We start from the raw sequence: 19,453 nt of genomic DNA on the forward strand, positions 1-19,453 counted from the left end.
TGGACTGATCTGAAAATGTGAAATGAGTTGCAGGAACTGAACTGAAACAGATCGAAAAGTTCTCCGGACTGATTTGAATCGCCTGAAAAGTTCAGTGGCTGAACTGAAAATGCTGAAAATGGTCCAGGACTTGATTGAAATAGATTTGAAAGTTTAGGGCTGATCGAAAAAATGAAAACGGCAGCAGGGACTGAACTGAAACAGTTAGAAAAGTTCTTTGGACTGATTCAAATCGTTTGAAAAGTTCAATGCCTGAGCTGAAAGTGTTGAAATTGGCACAGGACTTGATTGAAACGGATTTGAAAGTTTAGGGCTGATCGAAAAAAAATGAAAACAGTGGCAGGGACTGAACTGCAACAGTTAGAAAAGTTCTATAAAATCGAGTCTTAGAATAATCCCATCCCACATCATGATTCACGAATGCTCATTTTGCGTTATCACCATTTAAACGAGTGATAGTATACGATAATGAGGCCCTAAGCATGCTACTAAGTCAGGATATTATACCTTTCTCAAATCGGTAACGATAGGTGCCCGAATGACTTCACGAACCTCTTGGACAGTGGCTGGAACGGACTGTCTAAGGCAACCACAGCAGGTCACCGACGCCAACGTAGCTCTAGGACTCCAAATGGGGGTCGAGGGGCGGCAACGACACGTGACCAGGACCCGGGGAAGCTCTAAACGGGCATGAAAAGCTTCGAAAAACCGAGGCAGCAATGGTTGGCTGTGCAAACCTGCAAGGAGAACGAGGAGAGAACAACCATGACAGAGGTAAACACCGAGGGTTGAGGATGGTGGTGGCCAAATGAAAAGAAGGTCGGAGAAGTGTTTGTGCGAGCTGTGACAACCAGTGGCAGCAACCACTAGAAAAATGGAAGGAGAAAGAAAGGAAGGGGCTGAGGGGGACGTGCGTGTGAACTGGAGGAGTCAGGCTGAGGAGATGAGTGTGCCTGAGCTAGAGGGGAACTCGTGGGAGGGGGTTTGAATAGAAGGAAGTCAGTGAAAAGAGATGAGGGTCTCCTGGAACAAGAAAGAGAGTGGCAGCTGAAGGTTTCGGGCCGTTGCTCGTTTGACCAAACTGAGGGGAAAAAGAAGAGGAAGAAAGGGTGCAGTCAGTGTGAGGTGTAGTTGTGGGCGAATAGAGGGAAAACGAGCTTCGGGCCTCCTCTGTGAGCTACGGGAAAAGGAGTAAAAATGAGAGCTGAGGGCGAGCGAAGCTAAGGGAAAGTCCGGTTGAACTGAGGTAAAACGGCAGTTGAGGGGAAAGGAAAAAGGAAGAGTTTGAGGGAAGTTGGGTCCAACCGTCCGAGAGTCCGCTGATGGTTGTTGATTCCGTGTGTTTAAGGGAGTCGCGTGAGCTGAGGGGATGGGAGAAAGGTTGCTTGAGCTGCCGAAAAAAAATGATCGTTGCCCCAGGTCCAGGAAGGGAGGAGGAAGAAGAAAACCTCCTGCTCGTGTACCCTCCTCCCTGTCAAAAACCCAGTTGTTCCGAAGAAAAAAAGGAAAAAAAAAAAAAAGAAGAGAGAATGATGGAGTTGTTGGGTGAGAGGAGCTGCTGAAGGAAAGCCTGGTCAGGAGATAGAGTGGAGGAGGAAGGATAGTAGTCGATGGGCATGAGCAGAACAGCCAACTGCAGAAGAACTAACCTCAAGGATTCGACTTAATGGTTAATGTGCACTCAAGTTTGCACCGAGTTTCGGGTTCAAATCCCCTTGGAGCCATCGGAGCGTTTTTGACGTAATTACTCGCTTCATGCACCGCCAGGTTCACAAAATCCCAGGAATTAATCGGGCGAAGCCCGGAGACCAAAAAAAAACTGCAGAAGAACAGAGGAGCAGGATGTAATGCAAAAAAAGGAAAACTGCAGAGCCACCGTCAGAAAAGAAGAAAAGAAAAAAGGCAAAATGGGGGCAAGCATGGGATGGGTCGGAGTTGACCGACCCATCTGACACCTCCTTTTCTTTATTTTTATTTTTTGTACTACTCATTCAAGCGTCTTTGGTGAAGTTCGATTTCTCGAGATTTGTCGACATTTTCAGAATGAAAACTTCGAAATTGAGAAATTCAAAAAATAATCGGCTTTATGAGAATTCCAATTTGCAATGATGGGAATCGAATATCGATAAAAATCGACATTGAGGCTTCGCAACGTGTCAATCATAATTGCTCGATTATTTTCGAAATTCAATCTTTTCAATTGGGTATCCAAAAATATTTTTGAACCACCGTTGCATTTAGAAAAATTCAATGATCGACATTATGCAGAAAAATATTTTTCAATGTCGAGTATCATCCCGAATTTTGAAAAGAATTGAAGTTGATGCACGTAGGGCTTGAAATTCTTGCCTTTTCAATTGGGTTTCCGAAAAATGATCCGGGACTATCATTGTGTTCAGAAAAATTCAATGATCGATATTGTGTAGAAAAATATTTTTTGGCCTCAAGTTTTGTCCCGAATTCTGAAAATTGAAGTCTATTGCACATAAAATCCAAAGACGTCCCCGTAGAGTATTTTTTCTAAAAAATTGTAAAATTAGCGTTATATTAGGAAAATGCCATATTTTCAAAAATCATGAATGCTCGAGTGGTCAGTTGAAAATACTTCACTATGATGGAGTTGGTGGACCTGAATGGGATGCTGACAAGCACGAATCGACTTAATTGTTAAAATTGACTTTTTAAAATCTGGATGTGTAATAAACACTGACTTCACCATGAATTGGACTTTAAAATTGGTTGTATGAGATGGGAACGAATCCACACGAATCGATTTCATGTTTACTTGGCTTTAAGGAATAAAATTGATTAAATACAACAAAACCGGTTTAATTGATTACTTTGACTTAAAACCGACAAATTAAATTTTATTGTGATTATTTTTGCCTACATTTATGCGCTTTGGAATGTTTGAATATGTCCTTGATTAAAACCTCATACGAATCGATTTAATCACAAAATTAGAGTTTTATCGGGGTGGTCCACCAATGACAGTCCTGACAACTCAAAACCCACAAACTAAAGCATTTGGCAAATTTTAATTAACTTAAAATTCTACAAACGGGGCAGTTAGGACATTAAACTTGGCTAAAATAAATCACTCCACTCTTTTAAATGAATTACATGAACCAGTCAATAATCTGTAATCGCGTCGACAGTTCAAAAACTGTTGGCCATGGCCTTTTATAATTCACAATTTCAAAAGTATCGAGATACGTGTCACTCGTAACATTGATATCTAGGGAGTACTTGTATATCTTGGCTTGAGTCTAGGCCCGATTTGAGACGGCTCAAGTCGGGCTATACGAGTCCTCTTTAGACCACTTCCGGGCAGAGCGATCGGTTTCTCGGCTCTTTCGGGGTCCCCATGACCCAAATGGATCCAAGGAATCGATCGACACCAGCTACTCGCTTTCGATTGTCCGTGTCACGTAATCTTGACTTTTTATGCACACACATATTTTCCAATTAAAGGGCATGACCATCAGTTCTTGACCTGTCCACACTCTTGGCATTAGGATGACCGGAACATATCAAATAGGAAAATGGGCAGTTCCCCATCAAAGTGAAAATTGTCACTCGTATGCTCCCTCTTTTCTATAGATATGTTTCTGTCACCCCAGTGTAGATTTGGGCGCTTAGGGAGTTGGATTAGAAGCATGAGCGGGGACGGCCCATTAAAGGTCATCCGATCCCACATGGGTCATGTACAGAGATCTTAGCACCCACGTGGTGTTTCGTGCTCCTATTTCTCTAGGTTTCTGCTTAGAATGGGTCAAAACACAAAACAAGAAAAAAAAGGATTAATCTCAAACTCGGCCTAATCGAACATGGACAGATAGTTAAGCAGAGGTTTAGGTTCCAAGTTTTAGGCAAAAATACATTCCCGCCATAATCCATAAAAGCTACACTATCAAGATGCAGAACAATTTAAAAACAACTCACACATTCGATACCTGACTACATATGTCATGTCTGTCGGGTCCGCTAAAATACCGCCGAATGCTACATACCTTCTCCACCTAACGCGCGATTGTCTGCTTAGGGTAAGATTTGCATGCCAAGATACCCCGGTTAATAACGGTTAACTCATGTAAATTCAACAATAACAAATCCCTTTTTGTTTATCCGTGCTTGCTTGTTGCATTTCTGCACTTGCTTGTTATGCAGGTCGAGCCTGAATTCCTAGAATGTAATGCACATGGGGCCCAACGCCTCAATCGTCGATCACTGAGTCCAACGCCCCCATACACCGAGCGAGTGCTTTATTTTTAGTATTCGGTCTTTTCTAAATACACGGTGAGCCCCGAGTAGAATAATGATTGAATGCAAACCAACCGGGTCCATGTGTCGTAATTTGTATATTTTACTTTATTTCGAGATAACAATGCAAGGATTTATTTGTATATTCATTTGTAAGGACCCCGGTGGGTAAGTGGATGGTTTCGAGAGATAGAATCGGTCGAATCGAGTTATGGATCCTTTAGGTGAGCAAAATCGTACGGGGCCAAGGCCCGGTCCACACGATGAACCGGTTATCATGGTCCGACTGACCATAATGTGAGGATAATGTACCGATCCCCCGACTAGAGCATTTGCTTTTCTCATGGCTTCTTGGTTCAAGGCGACTATTTCTTTCCAATTTATGGTGTCAAAATGCGTAAGATGAGCGGAACTTAATTAAGCGGTAATTAAACTAAAAAATGGCAAGCCTAGACAAGTCAGAATACCGATAGGGCGCCCGGGATATAGGCCCGCACATAACAAAACTTCAGAATTCGGAACCTCGGGTTCTGTAGACCATATGCCCTAGTAATTAGGTGTACCCCGTACCTCTAAACTCGGATAACTTACCGGCCCTCGACGTTCGGGTCAAAAATGGTAGGTGGCAACTTCTTCTCACACGTGTCTGTCACGCATCCCCGGAAAGGTGGACACTCTGAAGCCGTGCGATCAGTTGCACGCATGCGGGCCCCGACGAGACGAAATTCAGGTCCGCACACTTATCAATTCATCTCTCCCTTGCACATCCGATATGGGATTTGCGGGAGGTGGCAGTATCCGTCGTAAACAATTGTAAGAAATTTATGGTGCGTTTGATTTTAGAGTTAAAGTAAATTTGATTTTGATTTTGATTTTGAAAAAGGACAAATGAGATGATATTATAAATTTGACTTAGAAAACGTGTATTTTTGTTGTGTAGTGTGTTGAGTTAAAATCAAAATATGATCCTAAAATCAAACTTACAAATCAAACGGGGTTTTAGAATCAATGGGCTAAAGTGAAGTCTGGCGTAGATTATAAGACTCAATAATTTAATTTCATTTATTTATTAACAGTTTTTTTTACGGAAGCGCGTGTATTGCCTGCACAAAAGCCTCATACGATGTCTTAGCAAAAGAAGACCATGTCCTACTTATTTTGTCAATACGCTGAACTATAATAAATTTATTTTTCATAAACTCATTTATTTATGTAGTGGTATACCATAATTTTCTCAAATGCGTCCGATCTAATTTTCTTTTACTTAAATAACAACAAAAATTCCTCCTCTTCTATAATAGTCTAATAAATCCTGAAGTTATCAAGAGAATATAGTCCCTAATAGAGAAGATTAGCAGAATCATCATCATCAATGCTTGCTATGTACAACTTATGTATTTTAGTCGTGTATATATATAGTTTCCATATCTAGAACTAGCTTCTATATTTAGACTCTTGCATATGACTATTTATTTCAATCAATTTCACCTCACCGAGCATGTGAGGATTCAACCAATTCTTCTCAGTCTTTATGGTATCAGAGCCTCAAATTGGGATAACACCCGTACTATTCTATAATCCTTCCTGATCCTAATCTGTGATTCTTCTCACAATCTTTCTTTCTCACATTCTCTATGGGCTCAAACAAGTCCCCCGGGCCTGGTTCCAGCGCCTCAATACATATGTTCAGAGACTTGGATTCTCAGACTCTAAAGCTGATCCCTCACTGTTCATTCTTCGAGCTACTTATCTTGTCTATCTTCTTGTCTATGTTGATGACATCATCTTGACAGGAACTCCAGGTGCACCCTTTGATTCCATAATTACTACCTTACACCGGGAATTTGCCATGAAGGATCTTGGTCCTCTTCACTACTTTCTTGGGATGAAGGCTCGAACTAATGGTACTGGACTCTATCTCACACGGTCCAAGTATATTCATGATCTTCTCGCTTGCACTTCTATGCTGGAGTACAAGCCTATTAGCTCTCCAGTCTCTTCAGGATCCAGACTTTCTCTTCATGATGGAGATACCTTTCAGGACCCTTCTCTCTACAGAAGTGTAGTAGGCAGCTTTCAGTATCTCTACCTCACTAGACCTGATATTGCCTATGCAGTAAATCAGGTATGTCAATTTATGCACTGCCCAACTACTGCTCACTGGATGGGGGTGAAACGTATCCTCTGTTATCTCAAGGGTACAATTACTTATAGTCTTCATATTCGCCCGGGCTCCATTTCATCTATTCATGGTTTTTCTGATGTTGATTGGGCCGGTAATCCTGATGATCGTCGTTCTGTCAGTGGTTTCATTGTCTTTCTTGGCTCCAATCCCGTCTCTTGGAGCTCCAAAAGCAGAGGACAGTTGCCCGGTCGAGTACTGAGTCTGAGTATAAGAGTCTTGCCAATGCCACTGCTGAGATTTTATGCCTTCAGTCTCTCCTTCAGGAACTTGGGGTTTCACAATGTCATCCTCCGACTCTTTGGTGTGACGATATCTCTGCAATTTATCTTACAGCGAATCCAATTTTTCACACTCGGACCAAGCATATTGAGATTGACTATCATTTTGTACGGGAGCGCTTCATGAGCAGTCAACTCTCTATTCGCTTCATTAACTCCGATGATCAACTCGCTGATGTACTCACCAAAGGCTTATCTTCTACTCGCTTCACTGACATCCGCTTCAACCTTCACGTGGCGAAGTCCCCGTTTGGCTTGCGGGGGAGTAATAGAGAAGATTAGCAGAATCATCATCAATGCTTGCTATGTACAGCTTATGTATTTTAGTCGTATATATAGATAGTTTCCATATCTAGAAACTAGCTTCTATATTTAGACTCTTGTATATGACTATTTATTTCAATCAATTTCACCTCACCAAGCATGTGAGGATCCAGCCAATTCTTCTCAGTCTTTAGTCCCAAAGGAATAAGACAAAATTATGTATTTTTATGTGGCTGGTGTCAGATTTTGCTTTGTGCCTCTCAAGACATTGCCCCTTTAAGAATTAATTTTCTTGCATTGCATGTTCGTATATCCTAAGGATGAAAGAAAAGAAGAATCCCAAATTAAAGCGTGTCAATTACCAAAATAATGCGGAGAATAATAAATTAAAAAAAAGAGTAAGCAACTTAGAAAATAAGAAGAGTATGACAAAGTTTTACGTTATATAACATAATTGGACATCATACGCTTTTGAAAATATTATGCCATGTTCGAATAAGTATGTGTCTTTCAGTCAAACAAAAACGTGGAAACTTCGAATTTATTGGAGCTTAAACAGCGATGATAAGACTTTTTAAGCTTACCCGTAAAGAATTATAAAGGGATCGGAAAAGCAAGTTGTGTAAGGGATTCTAATATGTATAGTATATATATATATATAACTAAATAAATGATTTTCAAATAAGAACTACTGCAAATTAAGACTAACAAAAGCAGAGATCGGAAAGCCTAGTGCAATGACACTCTCTTTCGACTTGTAATCAAGAGGTTTCCGAATTTGATAATCATCAATTAGATTTTTCAGCATCCTATTTTGTTTTATCAACGTGGCATATGGTTTCCTATCATATATTCTCTCTTAGGAAGTTTAGAAAGAGTAGCTTTTTTTTCCGTGCCACATATACTTTGTCCAGAAGTTGAAAGAATTACCAATAATTGAGAGTTCAAGCTCATATCGTCCTCTCCGATTTTCTTGGATTTTACACTAAATATGTTGTATTAGATGAAAGTCATGACAGATCACATTCTTGATATGTAAGTCAGTTAGTTCAATGTGTACGTTGGCCTCACAATTTGTGCATATAATATGTAATTGCATCAGCGGTGGGGGCATTTAGTAACTCCTATATAAAGAGAACTCTCAACCTCAAAATTACTAAAACCATCCACTTCTCTAGGAATAATTCTATTCTCTTCCCATAAATTAGGAAAGCAAAAGTGAATTAAAGTTAGTTGAGGAATTATATGGGGCCTTTGGGAATATTAATGTATGTTATGGCCTTGCTTGTGATGGGATTGATCCACTATCGCGTGTACCGATGGAGGAACCCTAAGTGCAACGGGAGGCTGCCTCCTGGTTCCATGGGACTTCCCTCATCGGGGAGACCATCCAGTTCCTCATTCCCAGCAAATCCATTGACATCCCTCCTTTCATCAAGACCCGGATCATGAAGTAAGTTCTTTCACTAGATTCGGGTTCGCGTGCAAGTCTATACAAGGGAAGTGAATCTAGAAAGACTGAACATTCCATTTTTCGCTTATATAAAATAAAACTTCAAAAAATTACGGTATTTACTTCGATCAATTAGGAAAATAACTTATAACTTTCAAACATTTAGTACGGCCACAATCTAGGGGGGAAACGGCCCTGGAAGGAATTTTCATAATTAAGAAGCGATTGTTGTCATGTAGCTTGGCTCCGTTCAGTTGAAAATTGTGAACCAACCAAAGACTTGCTAAACATGGCAATTCCATTCCATTCATTTCTAATTGTTTCTTTTTATACCAGGCATGTCCTAACACCACCGTCTATTGTATATCTAAATTTTAGATACGGCCCGATTTTTAAAACAAGCTTGGCAGGCCTCCCTGTGGTAGTTTCCTCGGACCCGGAGTTTAACTACTACATACTACAACAAGAAGGAAAGTTGGTGGAGTTTTGGTACTTGGACTCTTTTGCCAAGCTCATAGATCTGAGAGGCTTGGGAAGAGATGGGGAGTCAACCCCGTTAACTTCCATCGGTCATATCCACAAGTACATGCGAAACATGGTTCTGAGTCAAATAGGAGCGGAAGCTCTACGAAAAAGGATCCTCCCTGACATGGAAGAAACTTGCCAGAAAGCATTGGTGGACTGGTCCACTCAAGAATCATTGGATGTAAAGAAAGCCACATCTTCGGTACGTAAACAATTGCTGTTCGCTCAGAAGCTTGAACTAGCCTTCATGATGCTAATTTTCCAATAGAATATCATTTTGGGGAACGGTTTCCTTTTATGTTCTGCAGGTCATATTTGATTTTACTGCAAAGCTTCTATACGGATTTGAACCGGAGAAGAACATGAGCGAGAGGTTCAGTTACATATTCCAAGGTTTACTGTCGTTTCCGCTAAATATTCCAGGAGCCGTTTTCCATAAGTGCTTGAAGGTAAGAATATAAAGTCAAAAAACACCAGAAGAATCATAAGAATTTCGATCAACCCAAACAGTTTGGGAAAGGGCTTCTCCCGCTGCCCTGTTTGACTCCCTCCCCCTCTCTCCCATATCTCCAATCAATCCCGAACGTCACTACCCACAGCCAATGCCGTGCGTGGAGCAGTCGAAGGGGAGATTGTGCTGTGGCAGCAAGAGCCCACCTTTTCTACCCCTACTCGATGATTCAAAATATTTCTTATTTTAACCAACGTAGGTTGGTTCAAGCGGTTTAGTGCTTGTTCCGCATAAATAATGTCTCTGTCTTGAGTCATTGTGAATTTTGGAAAATCCATGCTGAGAGAGTTTTGCCTCTTAATTGACTCGGCTCAACTGGATTAATTGAGACCTAATTGGGCTTCCGGGTACCAAGGTTCACAACGAAAAGAAAAATGTTCTTTTTTTCTTTTTTAATTTTAGGTTAACTTTAACAAATTGAATAGTTGCTGTTTTAAGAGTTCAAGATACCATCTTAAGTTGTTTTTACCTATATATCTATCAATATTTTGTATTTATAGGCCAAATTTCATTGGATTAGGATTATCCTCAGTAATGATTACATTTAGGATTCTAAACATATAAGGTTTACGTTTTCTGAAAACAAACATTTCCACTAAGCACTTTGACAACAGTTTTTTGACCTCTTTCAGAAACAGATTATGTTTTGTTGATATAGATCTATCTAGCATATGATGAACTGACTCAAATTTTTATCCAGAATCAAAAGATGGGTCTGAAGTTGATGAAAGATCTCATGGACGAGAGACGGGCTATGCCTGAGAAACACAGAGGGGATTTCTTAGATCAAATCCTCGATGGGATGAAGACAGAAAGCTTCCTGTCCGATGATTTTTCTGTGTTGGCAATGTTCGCGATCCTATTAGCAAGTTTCGATATAATATCTTCCAGTTTAACCCTTGCCCTCATGTTTCTCACGGAACAACCTATGGTTGTAAAAGAATTAGAGGTCCATTTTTGTGCTCAATTCCGTTTTAGTAATGATGAAAGATGGACATCTTCTCTGAGATATATAATATATTTTTTAATTTCTGTGACAGAAGGAGCATGAAGAAATACTTCGAAATAGAGAGCAGCGAGAAGGTGGGCTGACTTGGAAGGAGTACAAATCAATGAACTTCACAATGCAGGTAAATCTTATTAGCATCACGATAAATGCACTGTGAAGAAGAGTTTTGCTCACCTTAGGCCGATTAAGGCCCCACAAGCTCATGCATCTAGGAAAGTCCGTGCAAGAGGGGGACTTGAACCCAGGACTTCGTGAATACTCATTGGGTATACGCATGTCCTGCCCGCCTGCCCCAACCCTTGGTGGTTAAAGGCATATATAGCGTGAAGGGATAAATTGGACCAGTCATTGAAAGATTCAAATAAATTATCGGGCGTGATCGCCCTGAACTACTACATAAGATTGAGATCCAACTATATAACATTTCTCTGAGTTCTCATATTGTTGAGTCTTTAACATTTCAGGTTGTGAACGAATCATTGAGAATGTTAAACGTTGGACCAGGAATCATGAGGAGGGCTATCAGAGATATTCACGTCAATGGTAGCACATTCTACAAATAATAAGAAGTTCGGAAAAGTTGAAAACCCAGTTTAGGACTGTTATCAAAATTATCTTATGTTCGAATTTCTGAAAGTTGAGAAAATTGACACAGGATACACAATTCCTGAGGGGTGGACAATCGTGATCGCTCAATCAGCTCTTCAACTTAACCCTGAGACATATGATGATCCACTTTCCTTCAACCCATGGCGATGGAAGGTAAAATTACATAAAAGCAATCCGAACTCCTTCATGAATTAGAAATCATGCACGAATATTTTCTTTTCCTTTTTCCTCATTTGATTTTCATACCCCTCAGAACTTAGAACCGACTGTTGTGGCAAAAAGTTTCATCCCCTTTGGCGGGGGGGCAAGAATGTGTGCTGGAGCCGACTTCACTAAGGCATTCATTGCAGTTTTTCTTCACCACCTAATCTCAAAATACAGGTGAAAATACACACACATATATATATATGTATGTATATGGTTCTCATTAATTTGCATTAAATGATTTGCGACATTCGAGTAATGTCCAGTTAATGATCAAGTGAATGTGATTAATGAATTTTCTTTTTCCAGTTGGGAGAAAGTCAAGGGAGGGGAGATAATCCGATCTCCAGTACTGGGGTTCGGAGATGGATTTTACATCAAGATACGTAACAAATAAACATGTAAAATATATATGAGAAGTGAAGTTAATTGATTTACTGTTTATGCAGATTACTGCCTATTGTGAACTAGGAATATGACGAATAAGTTTGATGCTTTTAGATTCCGTTGTTCATAAAACTATGCAGATGACATGTTTATAATTATTTCAATGGTTTATGAAACTTCACTTATTGTCATGTTGAATGTGATCAGATTTCATTGTTAATGGATTATGGGCCGCTTGGTCTGTATTAAGTTGTTATGATAATATTGTCACCATTTTTGTACTCTAAATTAGTAGGGACATATCGCCCCACGTACCAAGCATATTGATGTCAAGTTTAAGTTGGCTTACATGAGACATCAACATATATTGTTCTTAGAGTAACCAATATCTGGTGTTACCTTCAATATAATTTATGAAAACTTATTTGAAGTTAACGGTGGTTCCTCAGCGCGTCAGAAATTTTCTTTGGGAGTGACGCATGATCGACTCATAATTAATCAATGATCATAGGCCTTAGATGATCCCATAAGATATAGAAAGAGGAACCTGTTTCTGTTTGAGTCGTCCGAGGACAGCATGTCTAAGATATTATATATACATCTTTGTCAAACAGAATGACAACGACAAAAAGGAAAGCAGATCGATTATCTATATCTAGGTGTTTGTTTGGGAGTGGATGTAGAGGTTTCATAATAACTTTTCCTTATAATTTTAAGCATATTTAGTATTTGGTGAGAGTTTCTGAAACAGCATTTTGGGTCGAAATTGCGACTATAAACTTGATTTTCTCAAGTAGTTAATAGGTGCTTATGAAATCTGCTTCTACTTATTCTATTTTAAGTATTACTAATTATTTTTTTTACTCTCAGCAGTTTTAAATTAGTTTCTTCCATACACTTTAACTTATTTTGAAATCAAGACTTATTTTTCAGTAATTTTGTTTCAGTACTTCTCCATAAGCAACAACTCTCCCAAACCATACAATATTGTATTTCTCGATTTTTTAAAATTTTCATATTATCCAGCAATGTATGTGGACACCTCCCATAAATACAAATTCCGCTCATACAAATAATATATGTGGAAAATGTTGTGATCTGTGAACATTATATCAATTAGCACCTCTTAATTGAACGTGACATTTTGTTTTAATGGTGTCTTTCTAAAAATTAAATTAATTTTTTCCATAATTCAATTTATTTTAATTCTTCTATACAAAAGCTTATATTTTAGAGAATTGAAAATAAAATTTTCATTTAAATAATCAATGTTTCCTTTTCTCATGCATAATCTATATTTAATTTTAATGATTTATTTTTAAACTAATACTATGCGATTGTATAATGTATATCTTAACATGAAAGTTATGCTTAAACAATTTCTTTCAATTAAAGGTACATAACATCACAAATATTGTAACATATTCACAATTTACTGTATATTTTTCAAACAAGCTTAAATATTAAATTTATCGAACTTAAAATATATTTTATATAACCAATTGCAAATATTAGAATTGAATCGTACATTAGAGTGACTGAAGCTGTAAGTTAACATTTTCTTAAGTTCAATCAATCTTACTGGATCCAGCGATACTAATATGAAACTAAATGATATCACTTCATGTAAACAAAATAAATAAATATATGTTTGATTGATTATTTGAAAATAAATTGAACTGACTCCGCCAATGTGTATATTATTTAATTATGATTTCTCCTTCTACGAGCACTTATCAGATGATAGAACCAATTTCTTAATCCAATTAGATGGTTTCGTATACTATAAAACTCTGGATATATCTTGATATATGAAATTAACAACAAATATAAAAAAGATAGGTTTAGCAAATATAATATATAGGAATATTTTCCAACTTTTCACTAAATGGAATTTGGTAGATAAGTTTTTGAGTTTAGATTATGGATAAAATTAATTAGCTGAAAGAGATAATAGTTTTAATAGAACTTTAGTTTGAAATAAAATTACACAGTGGATGTGAATTTATGCTTATTTCATCTGAAAAATAAATTTTCAAAATGAAAGCAACAAATAAGTTGCTCGGATGGAAAATAACTTTTATAAGAGGATAATCAAGTAATTACAGATTAAAAAAAGATGTCTTTTCAGGTTAAATATAAATTTTACAAGAGATTAGTCGAATTAATCATTTTAAAACTTATTTTCAGTATATATTTTTCTTATTGATTTCAACATCTCATGGATGTACCATCTCTTTAAAAATCGTTAAAATGTGTATTATCCTTTCACTAATTTATTTAAATAATTTTTGAAATTATTAATTTTTTTAGTGAAAATGTCTGAGTGTTAGTATCTTTACTTAGTATGTTTCAATATAGTTTTCAGTTTCCATATTTTTAATAAAAGACAACCCTCTCACGTGCAACACGCGTGAATTTAATCTAGTTAGATGCATGCCATGCGTTGCGCATGGTACAAGTTCTCAAAAGCTAAAACTACCCTTGATCACGATAATCTTTCTGAATATGATAATATCGAGGTAACATTTTATTTTCATGTTCCGTAGGTCATATTTGATTTTGGTGCAAAGCTTCTCTGTGGATTTGGACCGGAGAAAAACACAAGCGAGACGTTCAATTTCCTTAACCAAGATTTAATGTATTTTCCGCTAAACATCCCAGGAGCCACTTTCTACAAGTGCTTGAAGGTAAGAATTAATTCATGAAATAAGCACCAGAATGATCACCAGATCTTTGATCTAAATAAGGTTCGTGCATTTTGAAAACACACCCTTTCAGTAAACAATTGAAAATAGTTGTCTGAACTAATTTGAACACAAGACCATTTATTTTAGATGTCTGACTTAAATTTTTGTCCACATTCAAATGATGGCAATGAAGCTGATGAAGGATCTCATAGTCATGGATGATGAGCTTTTTTCACAAGCTCATGCATCCAAGGAAGTATCTGAAGGAGATATTTGAAGTCATTGTTCAGATCTTAGATTTCAAGTTACAAAGTTAACAAATCATTGCGAATGTTAAATGCTGGACCCGGAATCATGAGGAGGGCCATCGGAGACATTCACGTTAATGGTGGCACATTATATATAAATGGAAATATAAGTTTGGAAATGTCGGAGATGCTGTACATGTGAGATTGTTATCAACAAATTATCTTCTGTTTGAAATCCTAATATTCGAGAAATTGAAAGAAGATATACAATTCCTGAAGGATGAACAATCTTGGTCATGCCAACAGCTCTACATCGATCTAAATCCTGAGACGTCAGATGATCCACTTTCCTTCAATCCATGGCGATGGAAAGTAATATTCCACAAGGGAACCGAACTTCTCACTGAATTAAAAATCATGCAGAGACTTTTCACTTTTTCTCCCCATTTAATTTTCATGCACCACAGGATTTAAATCCGACTGATGGATCGAAAAATTTCACCCCCTTCATGTCTTGATATCGGATTACAGGGGATCTTATACATACACATACATAGTTCACATTTGCGGCATAAATTGTGGAATTCGAGTGAGATGTTTGTCAAAGATCAATTAGAAAGATTTACAAATTTTTTTTTCAAAAATTCATGCCAAGAGAACTTTACCCCTTAGTGGGCCAACTCAACTCAAATTGGATTAGTCGGGACTCATTGGGTTTCTGGATACCAACGTACATGTACCGAATAGAAAATTTTCTATTTTCGCAGGTGGAAGAAAGTAAAAGAAGGGGAGATTACTAGATCTCCAATATTAATTCTTGAAGAAGCGTTTGGCATCTAGATACGTAACAAAAATCATATATAGTGAAGTTTGTTTGTTATTCATACTATTGCCTATTTAAAACGCGTCATATGTACGAACAAGGAATAGTTATTAATGGAATATTTTGGGACAAAATTGAAACAAATATGAAACTATACTCAAAGTGTTAGCGCAAGGGAATTCTGCTTGCGTATATTTTGTGAGTAGGTCACTAGATTGTATATTCGAATCCTCTACTGCTCACGTTGTTGTTGGTGAGACCACCCACATATGAATTTGCACATGGACTGACCTAGATCCATGGATTTGTGGGGGAGTATTCATGACCCCGGAGAGAAGAAGCTTCTCGTTATAAAAAATAAAATCAAACTTTATTATTTTAGGTGTAATTTACTCTATATTGAATTATGCAAATATTTTCTCAAATTGAACGGAAGAATTTGGAAAAATAATAATCTACCGTCCGCCATTTCCTTCCATTCAAATACACAGTATTCAATTAATATAGTTATGATTTTGTGGAAATATCAAACACCGTCACAATAGTTTCGTGTATTGCGATAACTATGGTTACTTATAACTATTTTGTTTGCTCTTTCTCAATCACCATGTCATCATGAAATAGAATAATTCAAGAATTAAAAATCTATTAAAACGCTTTATGTTTATGTTGCAATTCATTAAGGCATAAAACCGAATTGAAATACGAAAATTGGGTAATAATGAGAAAGCGGACACAGTGATCATATATATTATCTTTTAGAGAAGCATCAGTCTATGTTACTTACAATTCAATCCGCCTTCCATTTTCTTTTTCGGTGGAAGTCTCATCTTCATTTGGCATTTATCTCCAGATTCTCGATAAATTGAAAAGGGGAAAAAAAAGAACAACAAAAAAGAATGAAAAGACTTATCTGCTCGACGGTTATAACTCTTCCCTCCCTGTCTCTGTGTATTTAAAAAGATGAGGCAATTGTTGTTAATGCAACAATATGAATCAACCCCATCCATCGATATGTCTTCCAACTCCACCGGAAATTGCAGACAGATGTCCCGAGCATGAACCAATGTCCGTGAACGACCAATTCTCAACCCCTGAGGATGAATAACTGCAAAAATGTTGTTTAGTGGGGAGCGGTGAAGAAGGAACAGATCAAGGTGGAAAGAAACATGACAATCTGTATAGGGGAAGGGGGAGACTCAGAGGGAGTACGGACCGGGAGAAGAGCAGTGAGAGGGGCATTCCATTTTAAACGCGTTGGTGGATATTCATAAAATCCTATTCCTGCAAATTTCCATTCTTCGCGGCAGAGGAATGCCTCTGTCTTGAGGAGATAGCCCAGCAACGGGATGAAGGTACGAACTACCATTTAGAAACTCCGATAACAGGATCGCCATATATGGAGAGTGGTAGAAGAGAAAAAGTGGATGCATGATGGAGGCGGTGATGGCCAAATCAGTATGTTGGGGCAGGGCAAGGGCAGGAGCAGGGGCGGGGTAGGATGTTTGCCCTTATCTCAGCGTTATAGCATTCAGGACCGAAAGGTCCTGACCCTAAAAGTGATGGAAGAACTGCTTATATATGAAAGGCAGCGTTTCTAGGGCATTAAGTGTTAAAATTAATGTTAAGCGGCTAAAGGCATTTAAGTAATTTCAATAAAATTAGAATGGTATTTAAGGAATATCAATAAAATTATAAAGGTATTTTTAGAAGTGAAATGTGGCGAATGGTGAGTTTCACCCTTTTATAATTGGTATATAATATAATAATAATAGATTAACCAAAAAAAAAGATAACTATAAAGTCTTAGGTGGTGTTTGGTATGAGAAAATTTATGTGCATTTCCAGGAAAATTAATTTAAATATCATGGGCCTGTATGATTTCCATATTTAGTTTGAACATGGTAATCTACAATCTCACTCTCACATTTTGAAAAATTCGGAAATGACGATATCATTGTTTGTTGCGTGATCGACCATACCATATAAATTAGTTTGCCGATATTCAATTGCCTATCTTTACTATAAATAAATCAAATTTGGGGCCTAATATATCACAACAGCTCAAAGCTACCATTAGAATATATATGTTTCTGCGCGTTTATGTCATGATCTCTTATGATTTCTTTCAGGGTTTATATATTTTTAATGGTAGGACATCTCGTGTGGCTGGATATTTTATTGCTAAATTAAAGAAGTCAAATTTGGGTTCATTACGCAAAAGAGGCAATCACTCTCGGTGTTATAAGAGAGGTATGCTGAGTTCAATTATCATCAATGGAATTCTTTTGTGTCCTCTGCGCCACTTTTTTATATATTTCTACAAGGCTTGTGATTCTCGTTTGCAATAAACTAGGACAGCTCAAGAGAAGAAGAGTGGCTTTCATGCCATATATATAATATGTAATAATATATGGACGGTTCAGGTTCGGCACACTTATCGTGGAGGGAATGTCTGCGAGGATTGGTTGACGAATCAAGCTCTCCTTCTTCAGCTAGGCTGCCACTTCTTTGCTTCTCCGCCAGTTGGGATTGGTGCTCTTCTTGGCGATGTAGTCGGGGCCTCCATACCCCGTTCACATTCTACTCATTAGCTTCTTTTTTGTTTTCTAAGGCTGTTGGCCTTACTTATCTTACCAAAAAGAATGGGTTTACACCCATTTTTTACATCTAGCGGTAATTGCAGAAGTCGTGAGACACGTGACGAGTAATTGGGCTTAATTGATATATTCTAGCCTAAATTAGGAGGCCCACAATGTGCTTAATTGAGCGACAAGGGCGCAAGCAAGGAGGTTAGCCCGCGATCGAAGGCCTTGATTTCTTATTGAAAGGCCTGAGTATCCAAAAGGGAGGCCAACAAGTTCTAACTAAAGAGAAAATGATAATCTTCAGCTTACACCAAAAAAAGTATGATCATTCAATTCTTTTTCCTTGTTTGATCATTCATAATTCAATCAAAACTTTCTTTAATTGGCTTAAATCTCTAAGACAATTTCTTTGATTCTTCAATTTTGATGGAATCGGAATTCCTTCATTCTTATACTACTACTACATTTGTACTGTATCAAAACAGACCGGATTCAAATATTTCTTATTATTGATTCCTGTTCAAAAGAAAGAATTTAAGTAAAAGATCATATCTTTTTTTTTTATTTAATGAGTTTTTTAATGTTAATGAGTCTGTTTTTATGTTACTTCGTGCTGCGCAATTCCTCTATTTGTGGGATCGTTTTCTCGTGAGAGGTAAGGAAAAGAATTATAGACTGTTACCATGGATTAAGGTTTACCTCTCAAGAGAAAGACTCCTTACTTCCTTTTAGATCCTAGAAGGTTACCGTGGATTAAGGTTTGTGTACTCTGTCAGAGGGTATAAAATCCAGTGGCACTACTAGATACCTAAATTACTATTCTCATTAGCAATTACTCCTGTGACATGCAATATAGCTTTGAAGACATGGGGAAGCTGAAAGTTGAAATATAATTTACCGTAGATGCAACACTTCGACCTGCTACTCTTTTTATGGTAGCTGTTGGATTCTAACTCAGCTATTGCTTTCATTGACTTTTTTTTTCGGTGGATTAACCGGATGAAGGCCCAAACAAAATTAAAAATACAATAGCTAGGTATAAAAGTCTCAAAAATATCTCTTAGCAACAAAGGAACAAGCCCAGGTGAAAATACAGGGGCAAAAAAAACAACATTTCGTGCTAACCAATCCGCACATGAATTTTCTTCCTTATAAGTATGAATTACCGTCACCTCCCAATCCCATGCAATAACTGCGAGTCTCCGATGGAAGGGGACGAAGTAGTGGCACCTCTGCTTCATGACTAGACAGTAATACCTTGATAACCTCATAATCGACTTCTAATATTAGCTTCCAACACCCCATGGACCAAGCGACTTGAAGACCTGAATGTACAGCCCATAGCTCGGCTAGTGACGCGATGTAGTAAAGCCGACGTTTTGCATAAAGCCTATCACCTAGTTTCCATTAGAATCC

At 37.8% G+C, this 19,453-nt stretch overlaps 1 protein-coding gene across 1 annotated transcript; it reads left to right on the forward strand.

Moving 5' to 3' along the window:
• Positions 1 to 8,367: 8,367 nt before the first annotated feature.
• LOC116210134 (cytochrome P450 87A3-like) lies at positions 8,368 to 12,088 on the forward strand. The gene is made up of 9 exons (XM_031543949.1): positions 8,368 to 8,443; positions 8,822 to 9,170; positions 9,277 to 9,417; positions 10,180 to 10,428; positions 10,520 to 10,609; positions 10,953 to 11,031; positions 11,144 to 11,250; positions 11,351 to 11,478; positions 11,611 to 12,088. Exons 1-9 carry the CDS (start codon positions 8,439 to 8,441, stop codon positions 11,696 to 11,698), a joined length of 1,236 nt encoding a protein of 411 aa, XP_031399809.1. The 5' UTR covers positions 8,368 to 8,438; the 3' UTR covers positions 11,699 to 12,088.
• The last annotated feature ends 7,365 nt before the right edge of the window (positions 12,089 to 19,453 follow it).

This window comes from Punica granatum, chromosome 6 (genome assembly GCF_007655135.1).
Source record: "Punica granatum isolate Tunisia-2019 chromosome 6, ASM765513v2, whole genome shotgun sequence".
Lineage (NCBI taxonomy): Eukaryota > Viridiplantae > Streptophyta > Magnoliopsida > Myrtales > Lythraceae > Punica > Punica granatum.

What these genes read in the sequence shown, in the direction of transcription:
- LOC116210134 (XM_031543949.1), top strand. An exon ending in CAGAGATATTCACGTCAATG is followed by an intron (nt 11,032 to 11,143) that starts GTAGCACATTCT and finishes AAATTGACACAG; the next exon opens with GATACACAATTCCTGAGGGG. An exon ending in CACCTAATCTCAAAATACAG is followed by an intron (nt 11,479 to 11,610) that starts GTGAAAATACAC and finishes TTCTTTTTCCAG; the next exon opens with TTGGGAGAAAGTCAAGGGAG.